At 65.1% G+C, this 15,257-nt stretch overlaps 2 protein-coding genes across 2 annotated transcripts; both read left to right on the top strand.

Annotated features, from left to right (window-relative positions):
* Window positions 1-4,093: 4,093 nt before the first annotated feature.
* Window positions 4,094-7,926, top strand: LOC132340016 (actin, gamma-enteric smooth muscle). Its single transcript, XM_059870726.1, has 9 exons — window positions 4,094-4,230; window positions 4,936-5,105; window positions 5,190-5,318; window positions 5,398-5,508; window positions 5,959-6,043; window positions 6,113-6,274; window positions 6,369-6,560; window positions 7,423-7,604; window positions 7,691-7,926. Exons 2-9 carry the CDS (start codon window positions 4,980-4,982, stop codon window positions 7,832-7,834), a joined length of 1,131 nt encoding a protein of 376 aa, XP_059726709.1. The 5' UTR covers window positions 4,094-4,230; window positions 4,936-4,979; the 3' UTR covers window positions 7,835-7,926.
* A 693-nt stretch (window positions 7,927-8,619) lies between these two features.
* Window positions 8,620-13,655, top strand: LOC132339964 (deoxyguanosine kinase, mitochondrial-like). The gene is made up of 7 exons (XM_059870611.1): window positions 8,620-8,759; window positions 9,521-9,636; window positions 10,053-10,240; window positions 11,195-11,342; window positions 12,743-12,858; window positions 12,953-13,052; window positions 13,167-13,655. Exons 1-7 carry the CDS (start codon window positions 8,711-8,713, stop codon window positions 13,254-13,256), a joined length of 807 nt encoding a protein of 268 aa, XP_059726594.1. The 5' UTR covers window positions 8,620-8,710; the 3' UTR covers window positions 13,257-13,655.
* Window positions 13,656-15,257: the final 1,602 nt, after the last annotated feature.

Here is a 15,257-nt window from a genome sequence, read left to right as displayed (position 1 = left end):
CCACTCCAGGATGGGATTCCAGCAGCTTTGGCCACCCCAGTCCCAGTCCAGGATGGGATTCCAGCAGCTTTGGCCACCCCAATCCCAGTCCAGGATGGGATTCCAGCAGCTTTGGCCACCCCAGTCCCAGTCCAGGATGGGATTCCAGCAGCTTTGGCCACCCCAATCCCAGTCCAGGATGGGATTCCAGCAGCTTTGGCCACCCCAGTCCCAGTCCAGGATGGGATTCCAGCAGCTTTGGCCACCCCAATCCCAGTCCAGGATGGGATTCCAGCAGCTTTGACCACCCCAGTCCCACTCCAGGATGGGATTCCAGCAGCTTTGGCCACCCCAGTCCCAGTCCAGGATGGGATTCCAGCAGCTTTGGCCACCCCAGTCCCAGTCCAGGATGGGATTCCAGCAGCTTTGACCCCAGTTCCAGTCCAGGATGGGATTCCAGCAGCTTTGGCCACCCCAATCCCAGTCCAGGATGGGATTCCAGCAGCTTTGGCCACCCCAGTCCCAGTCCAGGATGGGATTCCAGCAGCTTTGGCCACCCCAGTCCCAGTCCAGGATGGGATTCCAGCAGCTTTGACCACCCCAGTCCCAGTCCAGGATGGGATTCCAGCAGCTTTGGCCACCCTAATCCCAGTCCAGCATGGGATTCCAGCAGCTTTGGCCACCCCAGTCCCAGTCCAGGATGGGATTCCAGCAGCTTTGGCCATTCCCTGCTCCCAGCTCCCCGTGCCTGCTGGCCTGTGCTCGCCCCAGAGCAGCACTAAGCCTGGCCCAGGAAGGCTGGCCTTGCCAAAGCCGAGCTCAGCCCTTGTGCAGGACCCTCCTGGAGGTGCTTCAGTAGGTGCCAAGCCCAGCTTTTCCTGGCTGGCCCTCGGGGGGAGGGAAGCAGCAGCATTCCAAGGTGCCAGGCAGCTGTGCCAGGTGTGCTGCTGGTCCCCAGCAGGGTGGGGTGGTGGGCACGTGGGGAGGGGAAGGGGCTGGAGCTGCCCTGGCACCTGGCATGCAAACAAGCCCCTTTGTGTCTGGCACACATGGATGGGATTATCCGCAGGGATTTTCTCCTGTTCCCGGCGCTCTCGGTGGGGCGGGGTCTGCCCCGGGGGCTCCGCTCCTTTGGGCTCGCCGCCTTTGCGTGACAGCGCTGCTCCAGCTTCTCCCCAGCCACTCTTGGGAACAGGCTGGCCCGGGGCTGGGGGGGAGAGGGGGCCTCTAGGGCATCTCCGGGAACTCCTTTTCAGCCCTAATTAATTGGAGCTGTGCTGGGGAGGGGGTGCAGCCTCCGTGGTGTTCATCCCGCAGCTCCTCACCCCGAGGGCTCCCCCGGAGCAGCAGGGTGGGGACACCGAGTGGGTGTCCCCCAAATCCCATCTTGCAGAGCAGCAATTCCTTCAGATCCCTGGGGATTTATCCCAGCTCCGCCTCCCAGGTGTCAGCTGGCTCCAGGAGAGGAGCTGGTGGCACAGCACCACTTTTGTGTTGTCCCAGTGGCTGCTAAACCTTCCCAGGGAATTTTCCACCTTCCTTGGAGCAGGGAGTTCCTCAGGTCAGGGTCTGCTGTCACCTCCCAGCCCTGCTCCCTGAGCTCTCCTTTTTCCTCCCATTTTTCACCCCAGCTCCCTGAATCCTCACTTTGTCAGTGAATGTCGATATCCAGGCACTGCTGCCCAGCCTGGCCCTCCAGCTGTGCCAGATGTGACTGTCACACCTTAAAACCTCCCAAACTTGGGATGGATCCGGGAGGAGCTCAGCCCGAAGATAAGCCAGGAGTGATTGAGTGGCTGTCCCCCCGCGGCTCCTGTGTTCTGGGGGGGTCCCGCAGGCAGGGAGCGATGAGCGGTGCTCATCTCCACCTCAGCAGAGGGAGCGCGTCCAGATCTCTCTTTTCTCGCCTTTGCCCGTCCTCAGCAGCCCCCCGGAGGTTCCGGGCGATCACTCCCGCCGAGGGCGGTGCGACACCGGGGCTTTGGGGAGGCAGCGGCCGGGCCGGGCTGGTCCCTCTGCCCTGCCGGGGGATGCCGGGCGTGCCTGGAGCATCCCGGGCCCGCCGGCCGCTGGATTGGCTGCGGGGGCCAAACCTTTCCTTTTTAGGCTGCGCCTGGCTCCGCTCGGGGCTGCGCTGCCGCCGGCCCCGCTGCAGCCCCGGCCGGGCAGGGATGCTCGGGGATGCCCCGGAGCCGGAGGGATGAGTCTGGGGGTGCTCGGGGGGGCTGGGAGCGGCGCAGGGTTCGGGAATGTGGCCCTGCCCGGGGTGGGATGGGATCCTGCCACCGGCTCCTTGCGCACGGGGCTCTCCAGCTGCTGCCTCCATCACCCCTCTGCCCCCCCACTCTGCTGGGTTTGGGAAAATTTTAATTTTAAAGGGTTTTTTGACACGTCTTCTATGGCAGCCTCTGCCCTTGGTCACCTCACGTTTGACCCAGCCGGGCTGGCTGTGAGGTGACAGCAGGACCCCGGGGCTGGGGGCGTGGGGGACACCAGGGGCAGGGCCAGGGGACACATCCAGCCCCTGGGAGCTGCTTCCCAGGGAAAGGGACCTGGCAGAGCCAGCCCTGGGGACACTGGGGCTGTGGATGGGCTGGCACTGCTGGGGACACTGTCCTGGCCTCAGGGGTGACAGCTCAGATGGGACAGAGCCATCCCTGGGGACACTGGGGCTGTGGATGGGCTGGCAGTGCTGGGGACACTGTCCTGGCTTCAGGGGTGACAGCTCAGATGGGACAGAGCCAGCCCTGGGGACACTGGGGCTGTGGATGGGCTGGCAGTGCTGGGGACACTGTCCTGGTCTCAGGGGTGACAGCTGAGGTGGGACAGAGCCATCCCTGGGGACACTGGGGCTGTGGATGGGCTGGCAGTGCTGGGGACACTGTCCTGGCCTCAGGGGTGACAGCTCAGATGGGACAGAGCCAGCCCTGGGGACACTGGGGCTGTGGATGGGCTGGCAGTGCTGGGGACACTGTCCTGGCTTCAGGGGTGACAGCTCAGATGGGACAGAGCCATCCCTGGGGACACTGGGGCTGTGGATGGGCTGGCAGTGCTGGGGACACTGTCCTGGCCTCAGGGGTGACAGCTCAGATGGGACAGAGCCATCCCTGGGGACACTGGGGCTGTGGATGGGCTGGCAGTGCTGGGGACACACCGTGTCCCTGTCCTGCCCTGGGGGGGTGACAGCCCAGGGCCCGTTCCCTCCCTCTGGAACCATGGGGGACACCAGGACCTTTGTGTCCCTTGCCTGTGGTGGCACCCACAGCTCCTGGTCACTGCTCCAGTGCTGGGATGTCCCTGCCCCGGGCACAGCTGGGGATCAGCCTGGGCCTGCCGTGCCTCAGTTTCCCTGGAGCCCTCTCTGGCTCCAGGGGGTGACTCGGGGGCATCCCTGCTGCCTCCCCCGGGTGCTCCCTGCTGAGGGCCCGTTGTCCTTAAAAAGGCAGCCGGGAGTTCGGGAGCCTCTGGTTGGCCTCTGCCAGGGCCAGGGGCCAGAGCTGGGGGTGGCCCCGGCCCCCCCGGGCTGTGTCCGGGCTCGGGGACAGCTCCCACCGTGTCCCCTGGGGGGGTCTGAGCAGAGCCCCGTCCAGAATCCCCCCGGGAGGGATCCGAACCAGGCTCACCCTCGGTGCGGGCTCGGGACTTGGACCCAGAACCCCTGGCCCAGCTCAGGCCGAGGATTTGGGGCAGCAAAAGCCCAAAAATGGGGGCGGAGAGAGCAAACCACGGGGAGAGGCATCCCAGGAGCGCCGGGGGGGAAGCGAGGCCGGGAGGAGCCGGGGCGGCTCCGGCAGCTCAGCCCCGCCGGGTCCCGGCCCGGCTCCGGGGTGTCCCCGCGGCGGAGCCCCCACAGCCGCCCCCACCCCGCTGGGGTTCCTCCAGCGCTCCCCAGGACCTGGAGGCGCTTCCACCTCCTTTTTCCCAGCCCGTCGCTTATAAGGACTTGTGTCTCACTTGTTTATCGGAGCGCAGCATAAAAGGAACGGACTCCCGACGGGGCTGATGCTCCCAAGCATCCCTACCATACATTTTCCTACAATAATTAACAGCGCCGGGTCCTACCACCGGCCCAAGGTCAATTTAATGAAATAAAACACCTTATATGGCCATATGGCCAACACACCATCACTGAGCCTATTTAGGGTCTTTGTTTAGAGCGGATCCGCCTCTGAGGTTCCTCGGGCTCGCCGGTATTTATACCCACGGCGCTCCGGGGCTCGGTCCCAGAGGAAAGGAGCTCTCGCCTCCGCGGTGAGTACTGCCCTGCCCAGCCCTGCTTCCCTTCTTCCTCGCAGGACAGCAACAACACCCCGGGGGGGTTTTTTGGGGTGCCCCCGCATTTCTGGGGTGGCCCCAGCTGGCTGTGCGTGGCACGGAGGGGTTGCCAACCTCGGCACGACCCCACAGCTGGGGGCCTCGCTGGAGGTGGCGAGAGCTGGGCTGAGGCCAAGGCAGGTTGTGCTTTCGCAGAAATCTCCGTGGTTTGGGGTTTTTCTTTTGCTTTTTGGGCTCCTGCAAGGTTTTGCCTGATTCCCTCTGGATTGGGGAGCTCATCCTCCGGCACAGGGGGCACCCCCTGGGAAGGGCAGTTTTTTCCCCCCGTTTTTGGGAGCGGCTGCGAGGTCAGAGCAGCAAAAGGCTGCTGAGACAGAAGCGGATGAGAGGGCATCACCTGGCACCCCCTGCCCGCTCTGGGGGGCACCGGCCGGGCACGGCAGCACCGGAGCTCCCGGGGGAGCCTTTGGCACCGATTTTGGCCAGCAAGAGGCTGCAGAAGGATGGAGCAGCAGCACCAGCGTGGAGCAGCACCCACGGGGAGCCAGCATCGCCCAGGGGGGATTTTACGGGGCCGCCCCTCCCCGAGGACTCCGACAGCTCCGAGCCCAAACCCCCGGCGGCGGCGCGGGACGAGCCCCGTCTCGGCCCGTCCGTAACCCCCCTTTCCCCCCCGGCCAGCTTTTCCCCCAGGTCCCCCCAGCACCGAGCGCTGCCACCCCGCCATGTGTGAAGAGGAAACCACAGCCCTGGTGTGCGACAACGGCTCCGGCCTCTGCAAGGCCGGCTTCGCCGGCGACGATGCCCCCCGCGCCGTCTTCCCCTCCATCGTGGGCCGGCCCCGGCACCAGGTGGGTACCGGGGGGCCGGGGGCAGCCCCCAGCCCCAGCTCATCAGCGCAGCGTGGCTAACGAGGCCTCTCTGGCCGCCCTTAGGGCGTCATGGTGGGCATGGGGCAGAAGGACAGCTACGTGGGCGACGAGGCGCAGAGCAAGAGGGGCATCCTCACGCTCAAGTACCCCATCGAGCACGGCATCATCACCAACTGGGATGACATGGAGAAGGTGAGGCCCTGGCGGGGAGGGGAGCGGGGTCGGCCCTGCCTTGGTTTGGGGTGACACCTCGGTTCTCTGCCCGCCTCAGATCTGGCACCACTCCTTCTACAACGAGCTGCGTGTGGCCCCCGAGGAGCACCCCACCCTGCTCACCGAGGCACCCCTCAACCCCAAGGCCAACCGGGAGAAGATGACCCAGGTAGGGCCCTGGAGATGACCCCTGGATGGGGCTGGACCCTCCAAAACCGCAGGAAGGGCTGGGGGATTTGTGGGGTGGGGAGTGGGGAGCGGGGTGCGGGATAAGGGTAGAGATCCCAGTGGGGGTCTCTTGGCAGTGCAGGATTTGCCCCACCAGTGTTCCCCACTCTGCACAGCCCCACGTGGCTCTGTGCACTGTGGTGACCACATTTCCATGCCATCCCTTGATCCACGTGCTCCCCACTCTGGGCTCAGCCCCAGGTGGCTCTGTGCCTTGCCATCACCCCTTGGCCCACGTTTTCCCACGACCCACATGTTTCCCTGTCCTCCACCCGCTCCCCCGTGCCCCACACCATCCCTGTGTTTCTCCAGGAAGCCACAGGGCTGGGGTGGGACACGCTGGTGACCCCCATGCCCTCCCTGACCCCCTCCCCTCTCCTCTCCCCTCCAGATCATGTTTGAAACCTTCAACGTCCCCGCCATGTACGTCGCCATCCAAGCCGTGCTCTCCCTCTACGCCTCCGGCCGCACCACCGGTGAGTAGGGGACCGTGGGGGACAAGGACCGGCCTGGAGTGTCCCCCCCTCACCTTCCCCCTGTCCCAGGCATCGTCCTGGACTCCGGCGACGGCGTCACCCACAACGTGCCCATCTACGAGGGCTACGCGCTGCCCCACGCCATCATGCGCCTGGACCTGGCGGGCCGTGACCTCACCGACTACCTCATGAAGATCCTCACCGAGAGGGGCTACTCCTTCGTCACCACCGGTAGGGGCCCGGGAGGGCGGGGCCGGGCACGGGGACGCCGCGGTGCCAGCGCCGGGACACCGGGCTGAGCCTCCCCCGCCGCCGTGTCCCGCAGCCGAGCGGGAAATCGTGCGCGACATCAAGGAGAAGCTGTGCTACGTGGCGCTGGACTTCGAGAACGAGATGGCCACGGCCGCCTCCTCCTCCTCGCTGGAGAAGAGCTACGAGCTGCCCGACGGGCAGGTCATCACCATCGGCAACGAGCGCTTCCGCTGCCCCGAGACGCTGTTCCAGCCCTCCTTCATCGGTGAGCCCACCCCGGTGCCCCCAGACCCCCCTCCAGTGCCCCCAGTGCCCCCAGACCCCCCTCCAGTGCCCCCAGTGCCCCCAGACCCCCCTCCAGCCCTCCTTCATTGGTGAGCCCACCCCGGTGCCCCCAGACCCCCCTCCAGTGCCCCCAGTGCCCCCAGACCCTACTCCAGTGCCCCCAGTGCCCCCAGACCCTGCTCCAGTGCCCCCAGACCCCCCTCCAGTGCCCCCAGTGCCCCCAGACCCTGCTCCAGTGCCCCCAGACCCCCCTCCAGTGCCCCCCGTGCCCCCAGACCCTCCTCCAGCCCTCCTTCATCGGTGAGCCCGCCCCGGTGCCCCCAGACCCCCCTCCAGTGCCCCCGGTGCCCCCAGACCCCCCTCCAGTGTCCCCAGTGCCCCCAGACCCCCCTCCAGTGCCCCCAGTGCCCCCAGACCCTCCTCCAGCCCTCCTTCATTGGTGAGCCCGCCCCGGTGCCCCCAGACCCCCCTCCAGTGTCCCCGGTGCCCCCAGACCCCCCTCCAGTGCCCCCAGTGCCCCCAGACCCTCCTCCAGCCCTCCTCCATCAGTGAGCCCACCCCCGGTGCCCCCAGACCCTCCTCCAGCCCTCCTTCACGGCTGAGCCCACCCCCAATTCCCCCTGGCCGTGGTTGCCCCCATCCCCACCAGCAGACAAACAGAAAATGCCCCTCTGGCCACCCACCAGCTCCCCGGGTGCCCCATGGAGGCGTTTTGGGGCTCCCCCAAGCCCTCGGCACTGCCAGTGCTGGCCCAGACCCACGGCTGCCCCCGTGGCTCTTTTGGGGAGCCCTGGGGGGGCACAGGCAGGGCACAGGGAGGTGACAGCCCCCTCCCACACCAGGCATGGAGTCTGCTGGGATCCACGAGACCACCTACAACTCCATCATGAAGTGCGACATCGACATCCGCAAGGACCTGTACGCCAACAACGTCCTGTCCGGGGGCACCACCATGTACCCGGGCATCGCCGACCGCATGCAGAAGGAGATCACCGCCCTGGCCCCCAGCACCATGAAGATCAAAGTAGGCCCCAGCTGACCAAACCAGCACCCCAAACCCCCTCCTGCCACGGGGTTTTGGGGTGATCCTACAGGCCGCTGTCCCCGCAGATCATCGCCCCGCCGGAGCGCAAGTACTCGGTGTGGATCGGCGGCTCCATCCTGGCGTCCCTCTCCACCTTCCAGCAGATGTGGATCAGCAAACCCGAGTACGACGAGGCCGGACCCTCCATCGTCCACCGAAAATGCTTCTAAGCCCCCTCCCCGCCCCGCGGGGGCCCCCCGTGCCCAGGCTGGGGTGCCCCGCTCCCCCCCGGCCCCCGCTGCTCCTCCCCACGCCCACCCACCGTGCATTAAAAGCCTTTTCTCCAGCTCGGAGCTTTCCTGGGACAGCTGGGCTGGGAGGGACTGGGGGGATGGGGGGACATGGGGGGGAAGGAGCCCTGACCTCACCTTGGTGGCGTGTCCTGCTCATGACCTTCATGTCCCCAAGCCCATGGATATGCCCTCGACCCCATTGGTGACCCCAATCCCATCTTGATGTCCTTGGCCCCGTGCTGGGGACCCCAACCCTGAGCTGGTGACCCCAATGTGGTTTTGGTGACCCCAATGTGGTTTTGGTGACCCCAATCCCATGGATATGCCCTTGACCCCGTGTCAGTGACCCCTACCCTGCAAGGATGCTCTCAACCCCATGTTGGTGACCCCAACCCCCTGCTGGTGCCCCCAATATGGTTTTGGTGACTCCAATGTGTCTTTAGTGACCCCAACCCCATGTTGAAGTCCTTAGCCCCATGCTGGGGACCCCAATATTGTTTTGGTGACCCCAAGGTGGTTTTGGTGACCCCAACCCCATTTTGGTGCCCTTGGCCCTGTGTTGGTGCCCCCGACCCCCATTTTGTGCCCCACCCTCTCTCCCCTGTCCCCCCGCATTGCCCCGACGCGCTGTGGACAGCGTCTCATTTGCATAAATTACCATATCGCCCCCGTTCCGCCCCCCCCCGCTCTGCTTCCGCCCCCCCCGCCTCCTCCCCCCGCCCACTTCCCGCGCGCTGACGTCACGGGGCGGTGGCGCGCTGCTGATTACCATCTCATTAGCATGTGACGCGGGAAGGCGGAAGCGGTGGCGGCATGGGGCGGTGCGGGGCCGCCCTGCGGCTGGCCCTGGAGGGGAACATCGGTACCGGGGGGACCGGGGGGGTCTGGGCTGCCCGGGGAGCGGGGCGGCGCGGGCTGCGAGCTCAGGGCTGTAATTAAATTAATTATCGCTGCGGGGGGCACCCCAGAACCCCGGGCTGCTGGGAGGGGGGGACCCGAAGGCTGCCCCGGGTCAGGCACAGCCAGGCTCACCCCAAATTCTCGGGGATCGGGTTGGAGTCACCCGGGCTCACCCCACACTCCCAGGAGCCAGGAAGGGGCACCCCCAGATTTGCCCCGTGGCCACAGTGGGGAAACGCCAGGTTCGCCCCAATATTCCCGAGATTTGGGGTGGGGGAACCCCAGACTCAGCCCGGGTCCTGAGGGGGGCACTCAGGCTCAGCCCAGGAGCGGGAATGGGGGGCCCGGGCTCGCCCCTCATTGCTGGGAGCGGGGAGGGACAGCCGGGCTCAGCCCGGGATTTGGGGCAGGGGGACAGCCGGGCTCAGCCCGGGATTTGGGGCAGGGGGACAGCCGGGCTCAGCCCGGGATTTGGGGCTGGGGGACAGCCGGGCTCAGCCCGGGATTTGGGGCTGGGGGACAGCCGGGCTCAGCCCGGGATTTGGGGCAGGGGGACACCCAGGATCACCCCGTGTTTCTGGGATTTGCTGGGGGGGCACCCCACATTCCCAGAGTCCAGGGATGGGGACACCAGGCTGACCCCACATCCCTTAGAGCCAGGACTGGGGACCCCCAGGCTGACCCCACAGCCCCAGGCTGACCCTGCTCTCCCTCCCTCCGCAGCCGTGGGGAAATCGACCTTCCTGAAGCTGCTGGCCGCCACCTTCCCGCGGTGGCACCTGGTGACAGAGCCGGTGGCGCAGTGGCGCCGGGTGCCGGGGACCGCTGGCACTGCCCAGGTAACGGGGGCGGGTCCGGCCACGCCCCGGCGCTGTCGGTGCCACCCCCGACCCCAAATGTCCCCGCAGGTGTCCCGGAGCTGTGCCAACACACTGCCACCCCCAACCCCAATGGGTTTAGGGTGGGTTTATGGGAGTCTGCCACCCTGCTGCCACCCCGGACCCCAAAAGTGTCCCCGCAGGTGTCGGGGGGCTGTGCCACCCCTGAGCCCAGAAGTGTCCCCGCAGGTGTCGGGGGGCTGTGCCACCCCTGAGCCCAGAAGTGTCCCCGCAGGTGTCGGGGGGCTGTGCCAACCTGGTGCCACCCCTGAGCCCAGAAGTGTCCCCGCAGGTGTCGGGGGGCTGTGCCACCCCTGAGCCCAGAAGTGTCCCCACAGGTGGCTGTGCCACCCCTGAGCCCAGAAGTGTCCCCGCAGGTGTCGGGGGGCTGTGCCAACCTGCTGCAGCTGATGTACCAGGAGCCAGCCCGCTGGTCCTACACCTTCCAGACCTTCTCGTGCCTCAGCCGCCTCAAGGCCGTGCTGGAGCCCCCCGAGGAGATCTGGGGGACCCCCGGGATCCCCCCCCCCGTCAGGGTCTTTGAGCGCTCGCTGTTCAGTGACAGGTACCCCAAAAGGGGGGCACGGGGGTGGGGCTGGGCTCTGGGGTGCCCAGAGGGGTTTGGTGGCATTTTGGGGCCATGTGGGGCTGCCCCGTGGAGGCCTCTGGGTGCTGCCAGGCTCGGGGGGCACTGCCTGGGCCCCACATTGGGATGTTTACCTTAATTTAACCTTGGGTTTAACCTTTGTCTTCAAGCCACCTTGTAGATTAAACACGTATTTTTTATATATTTTATTGTATACGTTTTCTATTTTTATATTTTTAATATATAAAATATATATTATATGTATTATATATATATATAATATATTTATATATCTATAATATATATTTTTATAGATTTAATGTACATTTAATCTATTTTATTTATTTAATATTCTGTATATTTTATAGATGTAGCATATTAATATATATTATATTTTTATTCATATTTTTATATTTTATCTATATTTTATCTATATTTTATATACACCAAGGAGGAGCACCTACAGCTCCTCGTTTTTATCTATATTTTATCTATCTTCTATTTATATAATATCTATATTTTTCTATATTTTATCTATATAATATCTATGTAATATATTAAATATATACAATATTTTTAATATTTTATTTATATTTTATATATATTTAATGTATTTATATATCTATTTTATATACACCATGGAGGAGCACCTACAGCTCATTTTTATCTATATTTTATCTATCTTCTATCTATATAATAACTATATTTTTCTATATTTTATCTATATAATATCTATATAATATATATAATATATATTACATTTTTAATATTTTATTTATATTTAATATATTTATATTTCTATTTTATATACACCAAGGAGGAGCACCTGCATCTCCTCCTGAGTACAAAAAAACCCCAAAAACCCCAAACCTGTGCCCAGAGCCCCGTGTGCCAGGTGGGCTCTGGAGCTGCCCTGTGCCCCTCCCTGCCCAGGTACGTCTTTGCCAAGACCCTGCTGGAGGCCGGGCACCTGCAGCCCCTGGAGTGGGCGATCTACCAGGACTGGCACGAGCTCCTGCTGCGGCACCTGGCGCCCCACGCCGCCCCCCACGGCTTCCTGTACCTGCGTGCCAGCCCCCAGGTGGGCACAGGGGCTGCCCCGGGTGGGCACGGGCACGGGGCTGCCCCCAGGTGGGCACCGGGGCTGCCCCCAGGTGGGCACGGGCACGGGGCTGCCCCCAGGTGGGCACAGGGCTGCCCCCAGGTGGGCACGGGGCTGCCCCCAGGTGGGCACGGGCACAGAGCTGCCCCCAGGTGGGCACAGGGGCTGCCCCCAGGTGGGCACCGGGCACGGGGCTACCCCCAGGTGAGCACCAGGGCTGCCCCAGGTGGGCACCGGGGCTGCCCCCAGGTGGGCACCGGGGCTGCCCCAGGTGGGCACAGGGCTGCCCCCAGGTGGGCACCGGGGCTGCCCCGGGTGGGCACGGGCACAGGGCTACCCCCAGGTGGGCACCGGGCACGGGGCTGCCCCCAGGTGGGCACCGGGGCTGCCCCCAGGTGGGCACGGGCACGGGGCTGCCCCCAGGTGGGCACAGGGCTGCCCCCAGGTGGGCACGGGGCTGCCCCCAGGTGGGCACGGGCACAGAGCTGCCCCCAGGTGGGCACAGGGGCTGCCCCCAGGTGGGCACCGGGCACGGGGCTACCCCCAGGTGAGCACCAGGGCTGCCCCAGGTGGGCACCGGGGCTGCCCCCAGGTGGGCACAGGGCTGCCCCCAGGTGGGCACCGGGGCTGCCCCAGGTGGGCACAGGGCTGCCCCCAGGTGGGCACCGGGGCTGCCCCGGGTGGGCACGGGCACAGAGCTGCCCCCAGGTGGGCACCGGGGCTGCCCCGGGTGGGCACCGGGCACCAGGGCTGCCCCCAGGTGGGCACAGGGCTGCCCCCAGGTGGGCACCGGGGCTGCCCCCAGGTGGGCACGGGCACAGGGCTACCCCCAGGTGGGCACCGGGCACGGGGCTGCCCCCAGGTGGGCACCAGGGCTGCCCCCAGGTGGGCACCGGGCACCAGGGCTGCCCCCAGGTGGGCACAGGGCACGGGGCTGCCCCCAGGTGGGCACCAGGGCTGCCCCAGGTGGGCACGGGCACAGCGGGGCTGCCCCGCCCTGGGGGCACCTGGATCTCCACACCTGCAGTTCCACAGCTGGAACTCCACAGCTGGAATTCCATACCTGGGGATGCCCCAGCCCGGGGGATGCACCTGGAACTCCACAGCTGGAACTCCACAGCTGGAACTCCACAGCTGGAACTCCGCACCTGCAGTTCTGCACCTGCAGTTCCACACCTGGAATCGCTGCCCTGGGGGAGCAGGGCCGGGTTCATGCCGTGGGTTCAGGGTGGGTTCAGGGTGAGTTTAGGTGGGGTTTAGGATGGATTTTAGGGTGAGGGTTAGGGGGGGTTTAGGATGGATTTTAGGGCGGGTATAGGGTGAGTTTAGAATAAATAGGAATTTGATAAATTTATTTATTATCATTTATTTCCCCCCAGACGTGCCTGCAGCGGCTGCGGCGGCGCGCGAGGAGCGAGGAGGGAGGGATCCAGCTGGGCTACCTGCAGCAGCTGCACGGCCAGCACGAGCTCTGGCTGGTGGCCAGGGCCACCGAGTGAGTCCAGCTTTGGGGTGCCCTGTTTTTTGGGGGGTTTTTTGGGGGGTTTTTAGGGTTTTTTGGGGCTAAGCCCTGGCTGTGCCCCCTGCAGGATCCACTGCGAGGCGGCGCGGCGCGCGCCCGTCCTGCTGCTGGACGTGGAGCAGGACTTCGAGCACGACGTGGCCAGGCAGGGCCTGCTCATGGCACAGGTGGGGGCCACAGCTGGGGTGGCACAGGTGGGCCGTGTGGCACTGCCCCAGTCCATTCCCACGCCATCCCGGTGCCACCCTGGTGCCACCCCTTCAGCCAGGCTGTCCTTGCAGGTGGAGGCCTTTGTGACATCCCTGGGTGCCCACTCTGTGCCATCCCATCCCGAACCCCTCAGCTCTGGGCAAGGGGCAGCTTCTGCCTGAAGACCCCGAGGAGAGGGGACACAATCCCAAGGAGAGGGGACACAATCCCAAGGAGAGGGGACACGATCCCAAGGACAGGAGACACTACCCTGAGGATAAAGGACACTACCCCAAGGACAGGGGACATGATCCCAAGGACCAGGGACACAATCGTGAGGACAAGGGACACATCCTGGTCCCCATTGTCCCCTCAGCCCCTCTGTCCCAGCCAAGGCTGGATCCTCAGAGCCGTGTGGGGTTTTGGGGTCAGGATTGCCCAGGTCCTTGCTGTGACCCCCTGGCCACCTTTGGGGTGGATTTCCTGCTGGAATTCCCATGGAAAGTTCTGGTGTTTTACCCAAGCCCCATAATTTGTTATTTTGTATTTAATTTTTTCCATTAAATTAAGATCAAATCGCTGAGGAGCTGCTCTTTGTCTCAGGGTGTGGAGGGTCGGGGTGGCCCTGGGGGGACACGGGGGGACACGGGGGGACATTGTTCCCCCAGTTTTGGGGTGCTGTGATGGGGGGATGGCAGTGCCCCGTGGGTTTGGGGGAAAACCAAGGGGATTTGGGCCCTAAAAGGGAGTGGGGAATGGTGCTCAGCCTGGTGTGAGACCCTAAAAAAACATGGGGTTGGGGTGGTGATTTAGGATTTGGGGGGGATATGGGGTGGAATATGGGACAGGGAGGGGAGGAATCTGGGGAAGGGTAGGGGGTATTTGGGGGCTGTGGGGTGGGATGGGGGGCAGGGAATGGGGGATCTGGGGTAGGGGGTATTTGGGGGCTGGGGGGTGGGATAGGGGGAATCTGGGGCAGATTAGGGGGCATTTTTGTGGCTGTGGAATAGGATATGGGCAGGGTGGGGGGCACAGGAGCCAGGCTGCCACCCCTGGGATTTCCCCCGGCGACCCTACAGTAACACAGAGCCAGACCCGCGCAGACCCCGCTGCCGACCCTACAAAAACAACACCGACCCCACCGGAGGACTCAGAGCCCACGGCCCCACAGACCCGACAGGGTCGCGCAGCCCCCCCCGCCCCACAACACCGCTACACAAACAACCCGCGCCCCCCCGCGCTCAGCCACCCTCCAACAACGAAACCCCACAAAACTCCCACCCCCCTTTCTCCCTGTTCCCCCCGGGAGGGGTTCTCCCCCTCCCTGTTCCCCCCGGTGTTCTCCCCGGTGTTCTCCCCCTCCCCGTTCCCCCCAGGGTTCTCCCCCTCCCTGTTCCCCCCGGGAGGGGTTCTCCCCCTCCCCGTACCCCCGGGCTTCTCCCCCTCCCCGTTCCCCCGGGGGTTCCCCCCGGGCTTCTCCCCCTCCCCGAGCCCCCCGGGGTTCTCCCCCTCCCCGTTCCCCCCGGTGTTCTCCCCCTCCCCGTTCCCCTCGGGGTTCTCCCCCTCCCCGTTCCCCCCGGGCTTCTCCCCCTCCCCGTTCCCCCCAGGGTTCTCCCCCTCCCCGTTCCCCTCGGGGTTCTCCCCCTCCCCGTTCCCCCCGGGGTTCTCCCCCTCCCCGAGCCCCCCGGGGTTCTCCCCCTCCCCGTTCCCCCCAGGGTTCTCCCCCTCCCCGTTCCCCTCGGGGTTCTCCCCCTCCCCGTTCCCCCCAGGATTCTCCCCCTCCCCGTTCCCCCGGGGTTCTCCCCGTTCCCCCTCCCCCCGGGGTTCTCCCCCTCCCCGAGCCCCCCGGGGTTCTCCCCCTCCCCGTTCCCTCCGGGGTTCCCCCCAGGGTTCTCCCCCTCCCCGTTCCCCCGGGGTTCTCCCCGTTCCCCCCGGCGTTCTCCCCCTCCCCGTTGCCCCCGTTACCCCCGAGCCCCCGGCGCGGGCCCGGAGCCCCCCGGGCGCCCGGCGGGTCCCCCCGAGCGGGCGCTGCAGAACAAAGGAAGCAGCAGAGCGGCGGCGGCGGCGGCGGCAGCAACGTGCGGCGGCTCCGCGGCTCCCCTCGGGGTGCCCGCGACATCCCGAGCCCCTCGGGGTCCCTCCGAGCCCCCCCCGCCGCCGGCAGCGCGCTCAGCCCCGGGCCG

This window comes from Haemorhous mexicanus, chromosome 30 (assembly GCF_027477595.1).
Source record: "Haemorhous mexicanus isolate bHaeMex1 chromosome 30, bHaeMex1.pri, whole genome shotgun sequence".
NCBI lineage: Eukaryota > Metazoa > Chordata > Aves > Passeriformes > Fringillidae > Haemorhous > Haemorhous mexicanus.
This window is presented reverse-complemented; position numbering and strand designations above follow the sequence as displayed.

Coding starts and splice junctions, on each gene's coding strand:
- LOC132340016 (XM_059870726.1), top strand. CDS start 4,980: ATGTGTGAAGAGGAAACCACAGCCCTGGTGTGCGACAACGGCTCCGGC. Junction 5,319..5,397: donor ACTGGGATGACATGGAGAAG/GTGAGGCCCTGG, acceptor TGCCCGCCTCAG/ATCTGGCACCACTCCTTCTA. Junction 5,509..5,958: donor ACCGGGAGAAGATGACCCAG/GTAGGGCCCTGG, acceptor TCTCCCCTCCAG/ATCATGTTTGAAACCTTCAA.
- LOC132339964 (XM_059870611.1), top strand. CDS start 8,711: ATGGGGCGGTGCGGGGCCGCCCTGCGGCTGGCCCTGGAGGGGAACATC. Junction 8,760..9,520: donor GGCCCTGGAGGGGAACATCG/GTACCGGGGGGA, acceptor CTCCCTCCGCAG/CCGTGGGGAAATCGACCTTC. Junction 11,343..12,742: donor ACCTGCGTGCCAGCCCCCAG/GTGGGCACAGGG, acceptor ATTTCCCCCCAG/ACGTGCCTGCAGCGGCTGCG.